The sequence below is a fragment of the Chelon labrosus genome (assembly GCF_963514085.1).
Source record: "Chelon labrosus genome assembly, chromosome: 21".
Classification (NCBI taxonomy): Eukaryota; Metazoa; Chordata; class Actinopteri; order Mugiliformes; family Mugilidae; genus Chelon; species Chelon labrosus.
The window spans coordinates 21,500,258-21,518,468 of record NC_140354.1 but is presented as its reverse complement, the minus strand read 5'-3'; the positions used below and the strand labels follow the sequence as shown (position 1 = coordinate 21,518,468).

Sequence of the window (18,211 nt, the reverse complement as noted above, 5' to 3'; positions counted from 1 at the left end):
TAGTCATTTTTAAAAATGGAGAAAATGTGAAAAAAATTTAACTTAAACATAACTTTGTTGATTAGAAGAGAAGTTGTTAATTTTAACTGATGACAGTTGAGGTCTCCGTACCCTCCTCTCCAGGGAACAGTGTTTTTGTACGAGGTTTTTGTACGAGGGTTTTTCACTGTGGTAACTGGGGTGGCACTGTGATATACATCCATACAAAAACCTACGAGGACAAAACTTCTCAGTCTGCTCTACTTTTTATTTAAAAATGAGGAAAGAAAAGGTTTCTTGCTGGAGCATCAGGTAACTAATATGTTTAGATTATTTGAATGAGCTGGTTTTATATTTAAAAGTTAGTTAATTAACAGTTTCAAGTCAAAGTCTGTGTACAAACAGAAACGTTAGCTTCCTGTAAATCTTAAATTAGACACATGATAAAACATCAGAACAAAACTTCATCTCAAAGGGTGACACCACAGTATCACACTGAGCAGGATTTGTGTTGATTTCATCCATTTCTCAGGTTTTTACTTGTGTTTCCAGGTGCTCTAGGTTTTTGTTCAGCCACTGAATGGAGACGCAGCACTGTGATGCTTTTGACTACTGGGGTAAAGGAACTACAGTCACAGTAACTTCAGGTAAGACACATTTAAATATAATATCTGCAGTGACTTCTTTATATTTTATTTTAAATTGTGTTTATTGAGAAAAAAAAAGTTGCGTTCATATGTTCTTAAAATTTAAACTGACAGAGCAGATGAAACAGAGCTGACCAGATGTTTTTAATGAGGCAGTTTCTTTAAAATAATTAGAAAATATTCTTCTAAATCATTATCAATTAATTCAGGACGGTGTTTGATGTAATATTAATGTTAATGTTACCGAGCGGGAGATGAAAATCTACATGCTTGTGTATGTTTTTCCATTCTATCTGGTATTTATAGCGTATAAATGACATAAATATGGATCATAACTACAGTAGAATAAGAAGTTTTTTATTGTCATTGTCTGGTGAAAAACAACCAAATACAGTTTGGCAGCTCTTTGGTTCAGGAGCAATAAAAATAGAAACTATAGCAGCTCTACACAATAAAATACAATATATACAATAAAAGCAGAGTAGAATGTAACAGTGTAAACGGCCGCAGTGAAACTAAAATTAGAAATAAAATGTGGTGTGCTATATTTATTTTAGAGGAAGTTAAAGAAACGGTACGTGTTTGACTGAAACAACTCAACCTTGACTAAAAAATAGAAACAAGGAGGAAAAAGAAAGAAGAAAGAAAATTAAACTCATCATATGCACAAATTTGCAATGACAGTTAAATTATTTGTAATTAATCATATTATCTAATAACATGATGTGTAGTTTGAGACGATACACTTTCAGGTTTTTTATAGATGTAATTATTTTACACAATAATAAAATATAAAATAAAATAATAATTTTAAAAAGCTCTCTTTCTTCCTCTTTATTTTAACCTATTTGTGTTTTTACTGGACACAAAGAGAAATTAATTTCGCTAAAAAAAAATAAACTTGTACAAACTGTATCCTTTAAATCATGACTTAGACATGTAAAAAGCTTGATTTCTCTTTATTGTAATTTTTGTCACTACATTTTTCTTAACAGCTCTTGATATGTGGTGTGGTATATTTATTTTAGAGGAAGTTAAAGAAACGGTACGTGTTTCACTGAAACAACTCAACCTTGACTAAAAAATAGAAACAAGGAGGAAAAAGAAAGAAGAAAGAAAATTAAAATCATCATATGCACAAATTTGCAGTGATGCAGTTAAATTATTTCCAATTAATCATATTATCTCATGACATGATGCAGTATGAGACAAAATACCTTGAGATTTTTTATAGTTGAAATTGTACTGCATAGTAATAAAATAAAATAAAATAATAATCGTTTTAAAAAGCTCTCTTTCTCTTGTTTTTTTAACATAATTGTATTTTACCAGATACAAAGATAAAATAATAGTGATAAAAAAATAAACTTGTAAAACCATATCCTTTGAATCGTGGCTGAGATATGTAAGAAAACATCAATTTTTTAAACATATTCACAAAATTAAAAAAAAGGCAGCCTTCATGATATTGACTTTCAAACTATTTTCAATTGTGAGGCGGCTGAGAATTGTAGAACTTTGATGAGCATTTATTTCAGTTATTTGTAATCAGATTTTATTAGATCTGTTAATGAAGGTTGTTTTCTGAAATGACACATTTGTGTAGCTATATATTTAGAAACATTTAAACTTCAAACTTCCTCTTCTTTCACAGAAACTGTTTCCCCACCGACTGTGTTCCCTCTGGGTCAGTGTGATTCTGTGGCTGGAGATCAGGTCACTGTTGGCTGTCTCGCTTATGACTTCAACCCAGGGAGTCATACTTTTACATGGACCAACGCCAAAGGGACCAGTCTGGATCCTCAACAATATATTTCACCTAAAAATAATACCGACAAATATACAGGAGTCAGTGTGATCAAAGTATCCAAGGCTGAGTGGGATTCTACGACTTTTAAATGTTCTGTGACTTACCCTGGAGGGAATGTGCAGTTTAATATACGTATGTAACTTTTTATTTTAAAATATTTCTCTGTAATTTCTATCTGAGTCTCAGGTAACTGGAAATGAATATTGACTGCAGATGTTGTCAATTATTAAACATAAAATGACATAATTATGTATTTCTTTCTCTATTCTGCAGTTCCTCCAAAAGTAACTTTGCTATCAGTGCCAAGTGGAGACAAACAGACTCTGGTGTGTACTGCTGAGGAGCTTCACAACGACAAACAACAATTCAGTTGGAAAATGAATGGAAACACTCCTACTGGCTTCACTTCTTGGAGCCCCCAAAAAGTTCAAAACAGATATTCATCTGTCAGTGTCCTGAAAATCAGCAAATCAGACTGGGACAGTAAAGCTGTGTACACTTGTGAGGTGACTCACAAAGGACAAAATTATACCAAAGAGATCTCCAAAGGTAAACAGTCATTAACATATGGAAATCTGAAGCTAATACTAAGAAGACTGTCCACATCTACAGACAATATTAGAACGTTTTATTGATTAGAAAATAGCACTAATGTTTTTTTAATTGTTGTTTTTTTCATTGCTTTTCCTCATGTAGCTCCCATCACAGTGACTCTGTACCAACCAAATCCCAAGAAAATATTCAGCAACAACGAGGTAGAGTTGGAGTGTAACGTCACTGGACAGGACAAAAACATCGTCTCTGAAACTACAATCAGTTGGCAGATTGATGGAAAGACTGTGACAAACAACAATAACACCACATGGGATGCACAGATCAAAACCAGCAAACTGACTCAAAATCTCACTGAGTGGAAGAAAGTCAACACAGTGAGATGTTCTGCCACCAGAGGAGATATGACACCAGTTATCCAAGATCTGACTGTGAAGAGAGGAGGTATGTAACTAAACATAGAGTGACTATTACAGGGATTGGTTGCTGTTGTTGTTGACTTCAGCTCAGTCATGGATCTCCTTGACTCTCTTTCAGATGGGACAAAGACAACAGTGACAGTTCACATCCTTCCAGATGAGGACATTAGAAAAGAAAACTCAACTGAGGTCACTCTGGTGTGTCTGGTCTCCAGTCCTGTGCTGCAGGATTACTACATCACCTGGTCAGAAGAAGGTGGAGTCTACACTGATGGCGTCAACTTCCCTCCACAGAAGACCACAAATGGCTACTCAGTTACAAGTCTTTACATCACCACCAAGGAAAAGTGGAACCAGAACAAGACGTTCTACTGTAACGTCTGGCCTGCTGGTAGTGATAAGGCTATGGAACGTCGAGGAGTGTCTAAGGCCAACGGTAATGCATGTGAAGAATGTGAAGTATGTGAAGCAAAGTAACGTTAAATGTTGTATTTTGTGCTGATGTGTCATTCAGTCTCTGTGTCATGAAAACCTGTTCACTCTGTGATGTCCTCAATCACTGTGGTTGTACAAACATTGTTGTTTTCTTTGTCGTCATGGTGTGTTTCAAATCTGTCTTTGTCCCATTGTCCAGCAGCTTGATGAGTGTGCTGACTGTTTCAAATAAATGTTGCATTGAGAAACGTTTGTTCCGTGTGTACGTGAATGACAACATCTTAAAACAAGCACAAACACTCACTTTGTACCAGTAGTTTTCAGACAAGCCTCGCTTTACCGTTCCGTTGTTCAGCTGTTCATTGAGAGAGAACGAGTGTGTTGCCCTATTAAAAAAAGAAATGTGCATACATACACCTAACTCATCTAACCACCTATACTGTGCCTTCCTCTTCTTATTGTTCTTTAGAATATTTTGCTCTGAACTGCACAGACGGTGCCACTGAAGAGGATGAGTTCAGCAGCCTGTGGTTCACATCCTCCTCCTTCATAGTCCTCTTCATATTCTCTCTCCTCTATAGCATGATACTCAGCCTGATCAAGGTAAACATGCAGAGTTTTTCTGAGTTTCAGCTTTTTAAAGGGCTAAATATAGTTTTTATTTTGTCCTGTAGGTTTGAGCCGTTCATTCCCATCTTCACAAACGATAATAGAAACTCTCAAAAGTGGCCAGAGATACAGAGTGAATTTGTTGGGGATGATTGTGATGACTTCCAAGATGCGTGTGTTTCATTTTGAATCATTAATCATAAAGTTACAGTCATTTTTCAAACACAGTCCCTTATTTCCACAGGCTCAAAGGTGATTGGACAAATAAACCTCATCCTAAATAAAATGTTAAAAGTTTAGACTGCCTCAAGTCTGGAACCCATGGACATCCCGGTGGGATGGGTCAGTGGGTTTCCTGCTTTGTCATGCTTTGTCAGGCCTCTACTGCAGATGTCTTGTGGCTCTTCTACCTTTAGTTTTACCTTCAGCAAGTGAAATGCTGTTTGTTGAGCTGAGATCAGGTGACTGACTCAGACATTGGCGACTATTCTGCTTCTTTACCTCCAAAAACCCCTGGGATACGTTCAGACAACGTGTTGGCTCATTGTCCATCTGTGCTGTGAACCATCATCTGCCATCTCTGCTTCATTTGGAAGAATCTGAGCAGACAGTATATCTCCATACACTTCAGAATGCTTCTACCACATCATTAATAAATGCTACCGACCCAGTGCAACTGAAAGATGTGCATGTTCATGGACCACATGCTGTTCCAGAACTGCTCTGGCTCTTCAGATCATTTCTGGTGTGATATCCTCCAAATGTGATCTGGCCTAGGTTTATGAAGAGCTTTATGAATGGTTTGCACCTCGTGGGTTCCAAGCCTTCCCCACACTTTTTCTTCTTGAATGTGGTTCCAGAATTGCTCTGACTTGGGAGTCTAAATTGACCCATGAATTCTTGGTGCTCATGAATGTTTTGCACCTTGTGCTGAGCCCTCTGTATTTGCTCTCATAAAGTCTCTGCTGCAGACTTTGATAATGCTGTGAAGGGGTTTCTCTTTACATGTTAATGAGCTGTAATACACCTTCCTCCAGCCCTGGATTTCCAGAGGTCTAATCTGTCCTAAGAGGCTCATGAATGGTTTGCACTGAAGGCCTTTTTATCTTGCAGAGCACACCAGTGTGTTCCTTTTTACCCTCACAATGTAACCAAAGTGTTGATTTGTCCAAAGATTGATTAATGAATAAGCCCACATTCATTCATTAACTGAGTCTGTGTGTAGCTCTCCAAGCCACAACTATGTACTGCATTAAAGAACCAGAGACTGTCTGTGTTGGACAACTGAATATAATACTTATACATTTTAATAGTTTGATGTTTTCTTTGTTTTCAGGTCAAGAAACATTAAAGGATGGAATGGAAGCATGAATCTTTTTCATTATTTTAACATGTACATTATCATTTATCTGTTGTTTATCTGCAAAATCAATACCATGGGATAATTAAAGTATCTATCTATCTATCTATCTATCTATCTATCTATCTATCTATCTATAGAAAATAAAAATACCACATTTCTCATTGATTTAAATGAATATGTTTTCCTGTACTCAGCTGTGTTATGTCTACAGGATAATGTCATTAACGTGTTGTATTTGTTAGTGTAGTATTTGAGTTTCAGTGACATTTAAATGATACATTTTACTGTGTTGGCTTTTGTATTTTTTATTCTTACTGTAAATAGCGGGTTTGTAAACTGTATTTGAAAAAAGAAATAAAAAAGAAAAAACTTGAATGTCATTGAATGTGTTGTATTTCTTAGTGTCGTGTTAAAATGTCAATGAAAATAACTTTTACTGTAGTAGAGACAGTTCAGTTGCAGTTTAACAATAAATGCTTTTTTCTATATAATATTTGCTCATTTAGTTTTTTGAAGGAATTGTGAGTGATGAGTGTGAGAAAGACAAAAAGCGTCTGAGGATTTTCTTCTGTTGTTTCAGTCTCAACACAGGGCTCTAAGAACATCTAAAATAACAGCATGTGAAGTCAACGTACTGTGAACTTCTGTTATCAGTTAAAGTCTGCAGGCTTTCAGTTTCCTGCTGTTTCTAAACTTGTCATCTTTAGAGAGCCACTCCCCCGCTCTCTCTGCACCTCTGGGACCACACCTGCAGGCCTGAAACTTTGTGGAAACCTCCAGAGCTGCAAATGCAAATAGATTTCCTCGAAGCGACGCACACATCTGTCACTGCGCTACGTATTTGCATGTCGGCACGTATCCAGGCATGAAATCACCCACATGCTTTCAGCAGGAAGAGGTTCACATCAGGCAAAGGTCAGAATAAATGTGGCCTCAAATGATCAATAATAATAATAATAATAATAATAATAATAATAATAATAATAATACATTCCTCTTTCAGACTTTTTCCTTCAAGCTCAGGTGGGTCCCTTACTTGAGGCTCTGGAGCATGAGGGCAGTCGACCCTCTAGCCTCCTACTGTCACCCTGTTGGAAGAAACCTTGGTGTGATAGATGACTCCGCCTTTAAATTTGATAAGCAGATTAGTTCAGTGGTCAAGACATGCTTTTCTAAATTAAGACTTCTGAGTAAGTCCTACCTCCATCACATATGATTTTGCTGCTACTGGTCCTCCCCAGATCCAGGCTCAGAAACAGAGGTGATAGAGCCTTTTCAGTGGTGGCCCCCAAACTCTGGAACAGCCGACCCTTTTATATCAAAGCTGCTCCCAGAGTTTGGAGCATTTTAAATCATGGTTGAAAACCCACTTCTTCTCGCTGGCCTTCAGTCCATGTTGAGCAGGATATCTTGGATTTTATTATTTATTATTATTGTTCTGCTTGTTCAGCACTTTGGTTCAACTCAGGTTGTTTTTAAATGTGCTTTAATTTTAAATAAACTTTGACTTGATTCCATCTGGATTTTTTATTACGGGCCGTGTTTCAGCCGACACAGAGAGAAAAACGCCTCCGCATGCAAATGGTTAGTCCATCAACCAATCAGCCTTAATTAGCCTTCACTTTTTTTACACCGACTTTTACAACCATCTGGCCCTGCTGCTGTGACTCCTAAATTCCACCTTGTCACGACACAAAGCTCCGCTCAAATGATCTAACTGGCCCAGCAGATCTTTGCAGGACCCTAATGAGTTCCCATCAGAGGAGTCCCAGACCAACTTTCCATCAGAAAACACTTGTAGGCTGGGACTATTTCCCTCTTAAACGTAATGTGTAGAGTGCAATCATAAAGAATTATTTTATTTTATTTTTCTCTTGTGGTTCTCAAGAGTGTTTTTTATGTGCATCTGAGCTACTGTGACCAAGCAATTTCCCTTGTGGATGAATAAAGTCTGAGTCTAAGAAGCATAACATGAAAACACCCAATTCAAGTTCACGTACCTCAAAACCATCCAAGTAAATGTACTTTCTACTGTATGTATGAGATGAGCTTTTCATATGGTGCATGCCTTATAAATGATCTGGCCTGTTTGTTGTCCTGTGTTTTAAATGTCAGCTTGTTGATGAGCTAAAGGCTCACGTTGCCTCACATTCCAGCTGATCGGGAGAAGCTGGAAACCTGAGTAAATGCTGCCATCTGCTGAGGAAGTCTGAGTCAGAATGAAATCATTTGGTCTTGATGCAGCACGTGGTGGAGCAAGGATTTGTACAAGGTTTACACGATATTTGATTTTCCTGTCATTCTTCTTGTTTTTTTCCTTTTCATTCATTTCATTTCCTTGCAGCACCTGCAAAGTCTGACAAACTGCAGCAGGTGATAACAAGCAAATGATACAAGGGACTGCCTTCCAGGAGCATGCACTGTGAGTGATGGGAAACTCAGAGGTGGATTTTAGAAGCTGATAAACTGGCTTGGACTGCCATCAGGTGGTCTCTATTTGAACTTACGTCTGCTATTTTAAAGCCATATTTTGTGAAGCTGTGTGAACTTGTCTTTCAGCCGGCAGAGGTCAGCACAGCAGAACTTTAGATTAAGTCTGGAGGTGGTGCATTAAAGATCTTTCATTTATCCATTCATTCATTCATCTTCTGCAACCTCTTGTTCTCTGGAAGGTTGTAGGGGGACTGGAGCCTATCCCAGCTGTCACTGGGCTAGAGACAGGGTACACAATGGACAGGTCTCCAGTCCTTCAGAGGGCTCGCCTCATTTGTGTCAAGTATGTTTCAAAAACTTATGCTTGAACTAGTATCACCCACACAAAAAAAGGGAAGCTTATGAGCATTTAGCCAAGCTGCAGCCAAATGCAATTTTTGAAAGTGACAACCACAAGGAGCAAAACACTTCCCGCGTGTCCAACGTTTAAAAATGTTCAGTTATTTTACTCATATAGCAAAGCATCTTGAGTAAAGGCATTTAAAATCTGGGATTAAATCAATATTATATATATATGTTTTTTTTTATCACTGTGGTTGCTTTATTGCTTTCTGAGTACATCAGTCATTGCATTAAGTCTTCTTTTAATTTTGTACTAAATGTAAAACGTGCTATAAGTGAAATAGGTTTTTTAACCAACCACAGGCTGAAGGTTTCTCAGGGGACAGTACATGGAGCTCTAACAACTTCTATTCAATCCAGAACAAACCCATCCAGACACAAGCAGCTTTGACTCAACATCTAATATAAAAACTATGGTGTGTATTTTTAGACTGAAGACTGTAAATGTACAGTCCAATTTATTGAGACACTAGAGGACAGTGAAGGACAAGGACTAAGTTTGATATTTGTTCTCTTATAATTACTTGATAATCGTTTGATGGAGTCTGTGGAAAGGCCTTAAAAGCAGCTGATAATGGTTTATTTATTCAGATCAAATCTCTGTTGTCATCTGGTCTAATCATCACCAACATGTAAAAAAATATATCCATATGTAAAGTATACCTCATGTCTGTGAAAATTATCAGCAGATAACTGATCCAGTCCAGCTGCATCCTTCCTGAGAGGAGGAGTCAATGCAAAACAAAGATGTCTTCCACCTCTACTTATCTGACTGCAGAGAGGATGACAGAGAACAGTGGACACACAGTTTAACATGATGGACTGTAGGACAGGACTGCTGCTTTTAACTATCTGCTGGGCAGGTCAACACTTTCACTCATCTTGACTTGAATTGGTATTCAAAGGGTTGCTGAAGAGTTGTGAGTGACTGTTTTCTTATTTTTCCTAACAGGTGTTAATAGTCTGGCAGTGCTTAAAAGGGCTGGAGAATCCCACACACTGACCTGTACAGTTTCTGGATTCCCATTTGATGAATTCTGGATTCACTGGCTCAGAAAGGCTCCTAGAAAAGAACTGGAGTGGGTTTCCACTATAAGTAATGGTGTTGGTGGCGAGAAACACTACTCTCAGTCAGTTGAAGGCCGGTTCACCATCTCCAGAGACAACAGCAAACATCAGGTGTTTCTGCAGATGAACCGTCTGAAGACTGAAGATTCTGCTGTTTATTATTGTGCTAGAGACTCACAGTGACTGAAGTTGGTTGAGCAGCTGTACAAAAACCTCCAGTCCTCATCTCTTAGCACACTGGATCAATGAACAATGAAGTGAATCTTTGTTTTCTCTATTTTCTTTTGGTATTGATAACACAGACGTCGACGTCATTGGTTTGATAGAAAGACCTACAAATGTGATTGTTAAGCACAACAACAATTTGAAAGATAAACTCCTGCTAATTTAGGATGTTTGCAGATATATAGTTGTAATCATTTGAGTTCATAATAAAACTTAAATGAATAATGTTAATATAGTTCTATTGTTTAGAATTTGAGTTGTGTTCCATTCTTCCTCACTGATTACATTAAAGGTCTCCTTTCTCTCTACTGCAGGAAACAGTGTTAGGTTTTTGTAGGAGGGTTTATCACAGTGAGACGGGCCGGTATTTTGACTACTGGGGACAAGGACCTGAAGTTGCAGTATATTCAGGTAAGCTAAACTTCAACATGCAGTGACTACGTTAATCCTTTTTTTCAGACAGAGAAGTTCAGTTCATATGTTGTTGAAATTTCTGAGTTGACCAGATGTTTTTAACGCTGCTGTTTCTTTAAAATTAATTGAAAAGAATAATACTTAAGTTAATTAATGTCAATGCAACGGATCTGCAAATGATGTACGATATAGTGGATGTTAAAGACACAGTGAGTGACACTTAACTCAGCAATAAACAAAGAACAAAAACAAACAAAGGTTAAATAATTAGAACCTGATATAAATTGCAAGATTGAGCTTAAGTTTTTAGGTGTATTGTAAAAAAAGGAAAAATCTTTCAAATGTGTTCATATACACAGAAATAATCAACAGGACACAATCTGGATTTTAAAATGTACAGATGGAAATGTAAATTGATTATTTTTTCATTCTAAGCTGGAGAAACCTACACACTTACCTGTAAAGTGTCTGGATTAACATTTAGTGAATACTGGATTCAGTGGCTCAGAGAGGCCCCTGTCAGCTGATGGATTCAAACCCAGAACCTTCTTGCTGTGAGACATCAGTGCTGAACACCATACTGCTGCCAGCCTATAAATTGTCATGTTTAGGTCATAGTTTATTAAAAAAGATAAAATCATCTTTGAGGTTAGAGGATATCTAGTTCTTGATACCCACAGTGACACAAACCATCAGTAGACCTGAACAAAAACCTCTCAGTGTCTGAACACTTGGAACATGAAGCCACCAGAGGAGGAGCCCTCACACCACTAATGATTTCACATCAGATCACTGAGAGAAACAGTTCAGCATCTGGCTATCTTCCTCCATTAGTGGCTCACAGTAACTTTGAAACTGACTTGAACACAGACTGAAGTAGTAACATGTGATCTTTGATCAGACACAAGTCAGTTTGTAACTTTAAAGTTTGACCTGCCTCTGATTAACTTATTCCTCATTGAGGATTCCTCACTGAACACTGAATAAATTATGATGTGCACAGTTTTTATGTGTGACGACACTTTTTATCTTTATTTTTTTTATTTTAAACTTAACATCCTTGCTATAACTAATTATTTGTAGGAGATAACGACATAGTTTAAATTTATTAATTTCATGACTGATAAGAAATGATCACCTATAGGTTTGTAGAAATAATATTACAGAATTGGAAAGATATATTTTACTTGTTCCATTATTTATTTCCAAATGAGACAGAAGCTGAATGATGAATATCAGTTGTGTGGTTTGCTTATACCCATCTACCTGAAAATGTTTAATTATTATTTTTTAATTTGCTGAAGTTTGAATATAAAATTACAGAGAACACTTCAGAGAGATTTAGAACAAATAGATAAATAAATATTTCAGTTTCAATATTTTTAAACAGTTTTTTCTGTCATCCTTGGGTCCAAGTGATGGATTTTCCCTCTAACTGTTCTGAGATAATAAGTTCATAAAAAAATGGGAGAAACAACCTGGATAATGTCTCAGGTATAAGCTGTCACCAAGTGAGAAAGATGGTAATCAACAAATCCTACAATTACAATCTAAGTTGAATTATTTTATATATTCTTTTTAAAATTGTCCTCAAAAATATGACCATAGGTAAAATAGATGGAATAGATCAATAGTAAAGAGAAATGAGAAAATTGTTCAAATAAAATAAACCTTGAATGTGTCATGGTTCTTTGATTTGTTTGATTGTTTCATTGGTTTCTCCTCGTGTGCTCCGTCCTCATTAGTTTCACCTGTGTCTCGTCACCCCTCTGCCCACTTGTGTGTATATATAGCCCTGCCTTTCCCTTTGTTCTCTGTCGTGTCGTCTGTTATTCTTCCTGTGTTGTGTGGAACTTTTGTCCTGTTATTTCTCCTGTCTTCTTATTTTCCTGCCATCCCTGCAGAGCCTTTAGTTTTTCTGTTAAATGGACAGTTGGCTGCTAAATGTTTATTGGTCAGCTGTGAGTCAGTTCAGTGTCAGTTCATGCACTAAAGAGATCACACAAGGCTCAGAGTAGATGACTGGTTTGTCAGAACAACACAGATAACAGTCCAGATGTTTGGCTTGACTCTATATATTTAGACATTAGGCGCGTTCGACTACATGCATATCTGTGCAGATCTGACTTGACGTGATGCATGCTGGGTTGTCATGCTCATAGATCTCGAATATGATTGGTTAAAATGAACTTGTTCTACCCAGCATGCATCACGTCAAGTCAGATCTGCTCAGATCTGCATGAAGTCGAACGCGCCTACTATTTGTCACAGCCCAGTCACCCATCTCCCTCGACGTACTTTTCCATTGACCCCCCCTCTGCATCACTCAGCCTGCCAGCCACTCCCACCTCATCAGTCAACTCAGCTCACCTGTGCACACAGCTGCTTCTCATTCTCTAATCAGGCCAGCATATATTCTTCAGTTCCACACTCACTCCTCTGTCAGCTTCTTCTTCGCCATGTGAGACTTCCTGGTACCGACCCTACCTGTCTCTGACTCATCTGCTCCATCTGCCTTCCAGTCAACTATCTCAGCCTTCTGTTCCCCACCAAGAGTTTTGTCTTTGTCCTCCTGGTTCCTGTAGCTGTCCCATTAAACCATCAAACTCCACACTGATTCTCAGCAGAGTATTATGAGTAGGGCTGAGGACAGATGCTTTATATTATTGCATGCTCTCATCTGCTCCACAATAAGCTTCCAGGCAGTGATGTGGAACAGAGCTTTGAACTGCTGAATGTTCCTTTTTAAACCTGTAGAGGGAGCTCTATGCAAAGTTTTGCTCCTTTATAAACACAAAAATGTGAGATGTCCACAATCAATAATAATTTTAAATCATTAGTGTGACTTTGTGAGATGACAAAAAAAAGTTAGTCAATGCTCAGAATAATGACTAGTGTACCTGATATCTAAACCAAGACTGACATTTTGTAATTAATCAAATCCTCATGGTTGTAGTGTTGATGATATACACACATCAGAGAGGACTGACTTGATGACATCAGTTATTCATTTTACCAAATATAGGACTGGTGTGTCTGTGTGTCTCTGAGAGGACAATGACAATTTTTGATACAAGTCTACTTCAAAATAATTTAACACTCTCCAAACACAATGAAATAATTCAAATCTTCTGATGCAAACATGTGTTAAACTTCTTCATGCATAGTGTTTATATTATACAGATGATCTTAGACAGCGTCCCTTCCACAATGTAAATAGTGGTTACAGAATATTTCATGGCTCAGTCAATTTCCCATTCCTTCATCTTCTTCTACTGGCTGCAGTTATACCAACACTGATGCTTCATATGTTTGACTGTATACAAACTCAGTGACGTCGTCTCTACTCAGATATAAAAACTTCACATCAGACTGTGGAGGAAACAGAACATCAGACTCAACATGTTTCCTGTAGCTCTGCTGCTGCTGTTGGCAGCTGGATCCTGTGAGTCTCTCTGGGTTTTTCTTTGTTAACAGTTCCTTCTTTTGAATTGTAACATGATTATTTAAAGTAAATATATATGTTCCTCTTTTTAACAGGTGTGAAGTGTGAAGAGTTGACACAACCAGCCTCTGTGACTGTGCAGCCAGGTCAACGTCTGACCATCACCTGTCAGGTCTCTTATTCTCTAAGCAGCTATATGACACATTGGATCAGACAACCTGCAGGAAAAGGACTGGAGTGGATTGGAGGTGCAGGAGTTGGATACACCTCAAGCTACAAAGATTCTCTGAAGAACAAGTTCAGTATCAACTTAGACTCTTCCAGCAAGACAGTGACTCTAAATGGACAGAATGTGCAGCCTGAAGACTCTGCTGTGTATTACTGTGCCAGAGAGTCACAGTAACACAAACCATCGGTAGACCTGAACAAAAACCTCTCAGTTTCTGAACACTTGGAACATGAAGCCACCAGAGGAGGAGCCCTCACACCACGAATGATTCCACACCAGATCACTGAGAGAAGCAGTTCCTTCATAAAGTGCATGTATAACAGGCTTAGGGTTAACCAGATTTAAAAAAAAATCTTACCAGCGACAAGACATCTTAAATGAATTATTATAACATAAAATAACGACAAACTTCTCTGTATTAATAAACTCCCTTGTATGTACTGAATATATTGATGCTTTATTTTCCTTTTTTAATATACATATATTTTTAGCCATCACCTTATGAAAAATCATTTAATCCTCCTGTTACACTCAAATTTATTAACACCTTTTATGCTTGAGGTCAATCTGACTCCAGCAATTTAAACCTCCAGTAAATGATTAAAATTCAAATAAAATCTCACTGACTGACCTTAAATTGGAAACAGATATGTTTAAGTGGCTTTATATCATTTTTTGAAATACATTTCATTTTTTATCTGTAACATTTTGTATTAAAAACTATTTCTGTTATCTAGAATCATAACATATATTATGTTCATTACCAGTGTCCGTGTCAGTGTCAGCAGCACAAAGCCTTGCTGTAGCTTCACCTTTTGACTTCTACACTCCTGCCAAAATGAGCTACCTATTGTAGGCTTGTTAGAGGGTCACATCCAAGTCTATCCAAATGTCCCCATATACTCACCCCCCCTCTAAATATGTCATCTCAAGTATATCATTTCTCATTGATGGTATTATAAAGAGCTCCAATGCTGATCTGATGTCTTGGACATGGCTGACAGTATATCTGCTGGGGCCTGGAACCATTTTGATGACATTAGCAGCACTAAGTCTAGCCTGTTGTTCAAGTAGGGAGCTGGACCATAATATCTTTCCATTTTTGGAAGGTAGTGTGTTTACTGGTGGTTGAGAGACAACAGGAGGATCAACACTGAGGGTCTCATTCTCATCAGAGGAGGATGTCTCATAATCAGGGTCCTCCTCAACAACGTCCTCTGTCTCAGACACATTCTCACATTGAGAGAGAGCAGAAAGATAGAGCACACAGAGCACCAAGAGAAATCCAGAAGGTTTAGAAGGCTGCTGTGCAAGCTTTTATATGTTGCTTCACCCCTATGTTGAGTGAACTATCAATATCTTCACAAGAACCGTATTTTCTTCCAGCCGCAGCATGTTAGGTTAGGGCCCTAAAGCTGGTTGGAGATTATAAAACTGCATGTTCCAGTGACCTCAACATCATCCACAACAACCATAAGAAATGTGAGTGAAATGTTGATATTTCTGAAATGTTTTAAAAACATCTGCTGTGAAGTCTGAACAGGCAACATGGAGCTGAATGTTCCTTTTTAAACCTGTAGAGGGAGCTCTATGCAAAGTGTTGCTCCTTTATAAACACATCATCTGGAACTCTCATGTCATTTGTGACAGAGCAGTTTGGAGACTTTTATTAAATCTGACAAACACTCTGATCATAAAGTGTTAAACTATGGAAAATCTACTTTCCTGGAGTTTGTTCTTTATAGTTAGTGTTCACGGTAAGAAAATCATTTCTGCTCTAAAACACTGAAGACTTTTTCTGTTAATATCACAGTGTGATGGATGATGATCACAAGTTCTTTGCTTCCAGGAGTTTGGAGTGAGATCAAACTGGACCAGTCTCCCTCTGAGGTGAAGAGACCTGGAGAGACAGTGAAGATGTCATGTGTCATATCTGGTTACACCATGACAAGCAACTATCTTCACTGGATACGACAGAAACCAGGAAAAGCTCTGGAGTGGATTGGGAGGATGAACACAGGTTCAAACTCTGCTAGCTATGGCAGTTCTTTCCAAAGTCGTTTCATCATGACTGAAGATGTGTCCAGCAGCACTCAGTACCTCCAGGTCCAGAGACTGACAGTAGAAGATTCTGCTGTTTACTTCTGTGCTCGTAGAGACACAGTGACTGAAGACAGTGGAGCAGCTGTACAAAAACCTCCACAGACAACAAACAGCAATGTGACTCAGAGACAGCTGGGTTTTCTCTAAACATATATCCACAATAGATTTCTGTATGTTTTACATTAAATGCATTAGCACCACCTATTGTATACTATTTCATATCAAATATCCCAAATATTCATATACATTCATATGTTTATAATAATAATAATAATAATAATAATAATAATATATTTTATTTATAGGCACCTTTCATGACACTCAAGGTCACAGTACAAAATTATTAAAATAAGACACAATTAAAGTACACATGAGCATTATAAAGAACATATAGTTACATACAAATGGCAGACAGAATGGGAGCTAGAAGTGAGACTATGGAATGGAGTAGGCCTGTCTGAATAAATAAGTTTTGAGCATAATTTTGTAAGTGTTCCGGGAGGGCGTTCCAGAGGCAGGGCCCTTAATGGGAGAAGGCTCTGGTTGTAGTGATGAGGATGACCTAAGAGTGCGGGCAGGAATGTTTATTTGGAGCAGGTTAGTGAGGTACTGAGGAGCGAGGTTGTTTAATGCCTTGAAGGTGAGAAGTAGGATTTTGTAGGTGATACGGAATTTGACAGGAAGCCAGTGGAGCTGCTGCAGGACTGGTGTTATGTGACTTATGGAGGGGGTTGTAGTGATGATTCGTGCGGTGTAGTTTTGAACCAGTTGTAGTTTATGGATGGATTTGTCAGGTAAACCAAATAAAAGGGAGTTGCAGTAGTCCAGACGGGACGTGACCAGGCTATGGACAAGAGTGGCAGTATTGTCAGTTAAGAGGGATGGATGGAAATGGGAGATATTGTATAGGTGAAAATAGGCTGAAGGCTGAACATTAAAATAATTAATATTTTCATCATTTCAGATTTAAAAGTATTTACATCACTAACAGTAACATAACTCTTTCAATGTCCAAAGCAAAGCACTGTTTAATACTGAATCAATATATACATATATTTGAGATATGAAATGATGCTGTACAGAATTACATTAAAACATGACTTTGTGAGATGTTCACAATCAATGATAACTGTAAAGCATTAATGTAACTTGACAGATGACAAAAAAAAATTACATGGTCAGAAAAACTATATAAAAGTAGATTATTTGTTTCTCAACCAGGCTGATATTGATAAAATCCTCATGGTTGTAGTGTTGATGATATACACAGATCAGAGAGGATTGACTTGATGACATCAGTTATTCATTTTACCAAATATAGGACTGGTGTGTCTGTGTGTCTCTGAGAGGACAATGACATTTAATATTTGTCCAAAAGTCAAATTGTGAGTTGATTCCCTTGAATGTGACTTTAATAGATGGAGTGATGTAGGAGGAGCTGACTGTAACCAAATTCTCGCAGGGCTCCAGTTGACATCATATTTAAAGGGGAGTTGAAAACCTACTAATCACACTGTCAACATGGCTGACAGAAAGCTGACACTCTTGGTGGTTGCTCTGTTTGTTTGGAGTGGAGCTGAAGGTTGGACCATAACAGAGTCTGAACCAGTGGTTAAAAGACCTGGAGAGTCTCACAGACTGACCTGTATAACATCTGGACTGGACTTCAGCACCTACGGTTGGGGCTGGGTCAGACAGGCTCCTGGAAAAGGACTGGAGTGGGTTTCAAGTATACATCCTTCTGTTAGCAGCTACATCTACTACTCTCAGTCAGTTCAAGGCCGGTTCACCATCTCCACAGACAACAACAGAGAACAGCTGTTTCTGCAGATGAACAGTCTGAAGACTGAAGATTCTGCTGTTTATTATTGTGCTAGAGACTCACAGTGACTGAAGTTGGTTGAGCAGCTGTACAAAAACCCATCTCATTCTCTAAAACAAATATGTTCTTTCTTCTTTTCACATTCATGTAATAAACTTTAATGTAACATCATCAACACATTCAGAGAAACACAGTCTCAATAAACCTTCTTCATTCAGATGTTTTTTGTTGCAGCAGACTGTGAAGGTTAAATATT

General features: G+C 37.8%; 1 protein-coding gene across 1 annotated transcript in view; it reads left to right on the top strand.

Annotated features, from left to right (window-relative positions):
• Nucleotides 1–472: 472 nt before the first annotated feature.
• LOC311506738 (uncharacterized protein) overlaps nucleotides 473–18,211 on the top strand; it is a gene marked incomplete at its 3' end in the record, with an annotated part of 72,006 nt that continues 54,267 nt past the window's right edge. Inside the window, exons 1-8 of the mRNA XM_084570813.1 lie at nucleotides 473–626; nucleotides 2,281–2,568; nucleotides 2,710–2,985; nucleotides 3,133–3,432; nucleotides 3,526–3,843; nucleotides 4,312–4,445; nucleotides 10,257–10,353; nucleotides 15,880–16,182. Of these exons, the coding sequence (XP_084426939.1) occupies nucleotides 560–626; nucleotides 2,281–2,568; nucleotides 2,710–2,985; nucleotides 3,133–3,432; nucleotides 3,526–3,843; nucleotides 4,312–4,445; nucleotides 10,257–10,353; nucleotides 15,880–16,182 (1,783 nt within the window). The 5' untranslated portion in view covers nucleotides 473–559. The remainder of the gene's footprint in view (nucleotides 627–2,280; nucleotides 2,569–2,709; nucleotides 2,986–3,132; nucleotides 3,433–3,525; nucleotides 3,844–4,311; nucleotides 4,446–10,256; nucleotides 10,354–15,879; nucleotides 16,183–18,211) is intronic.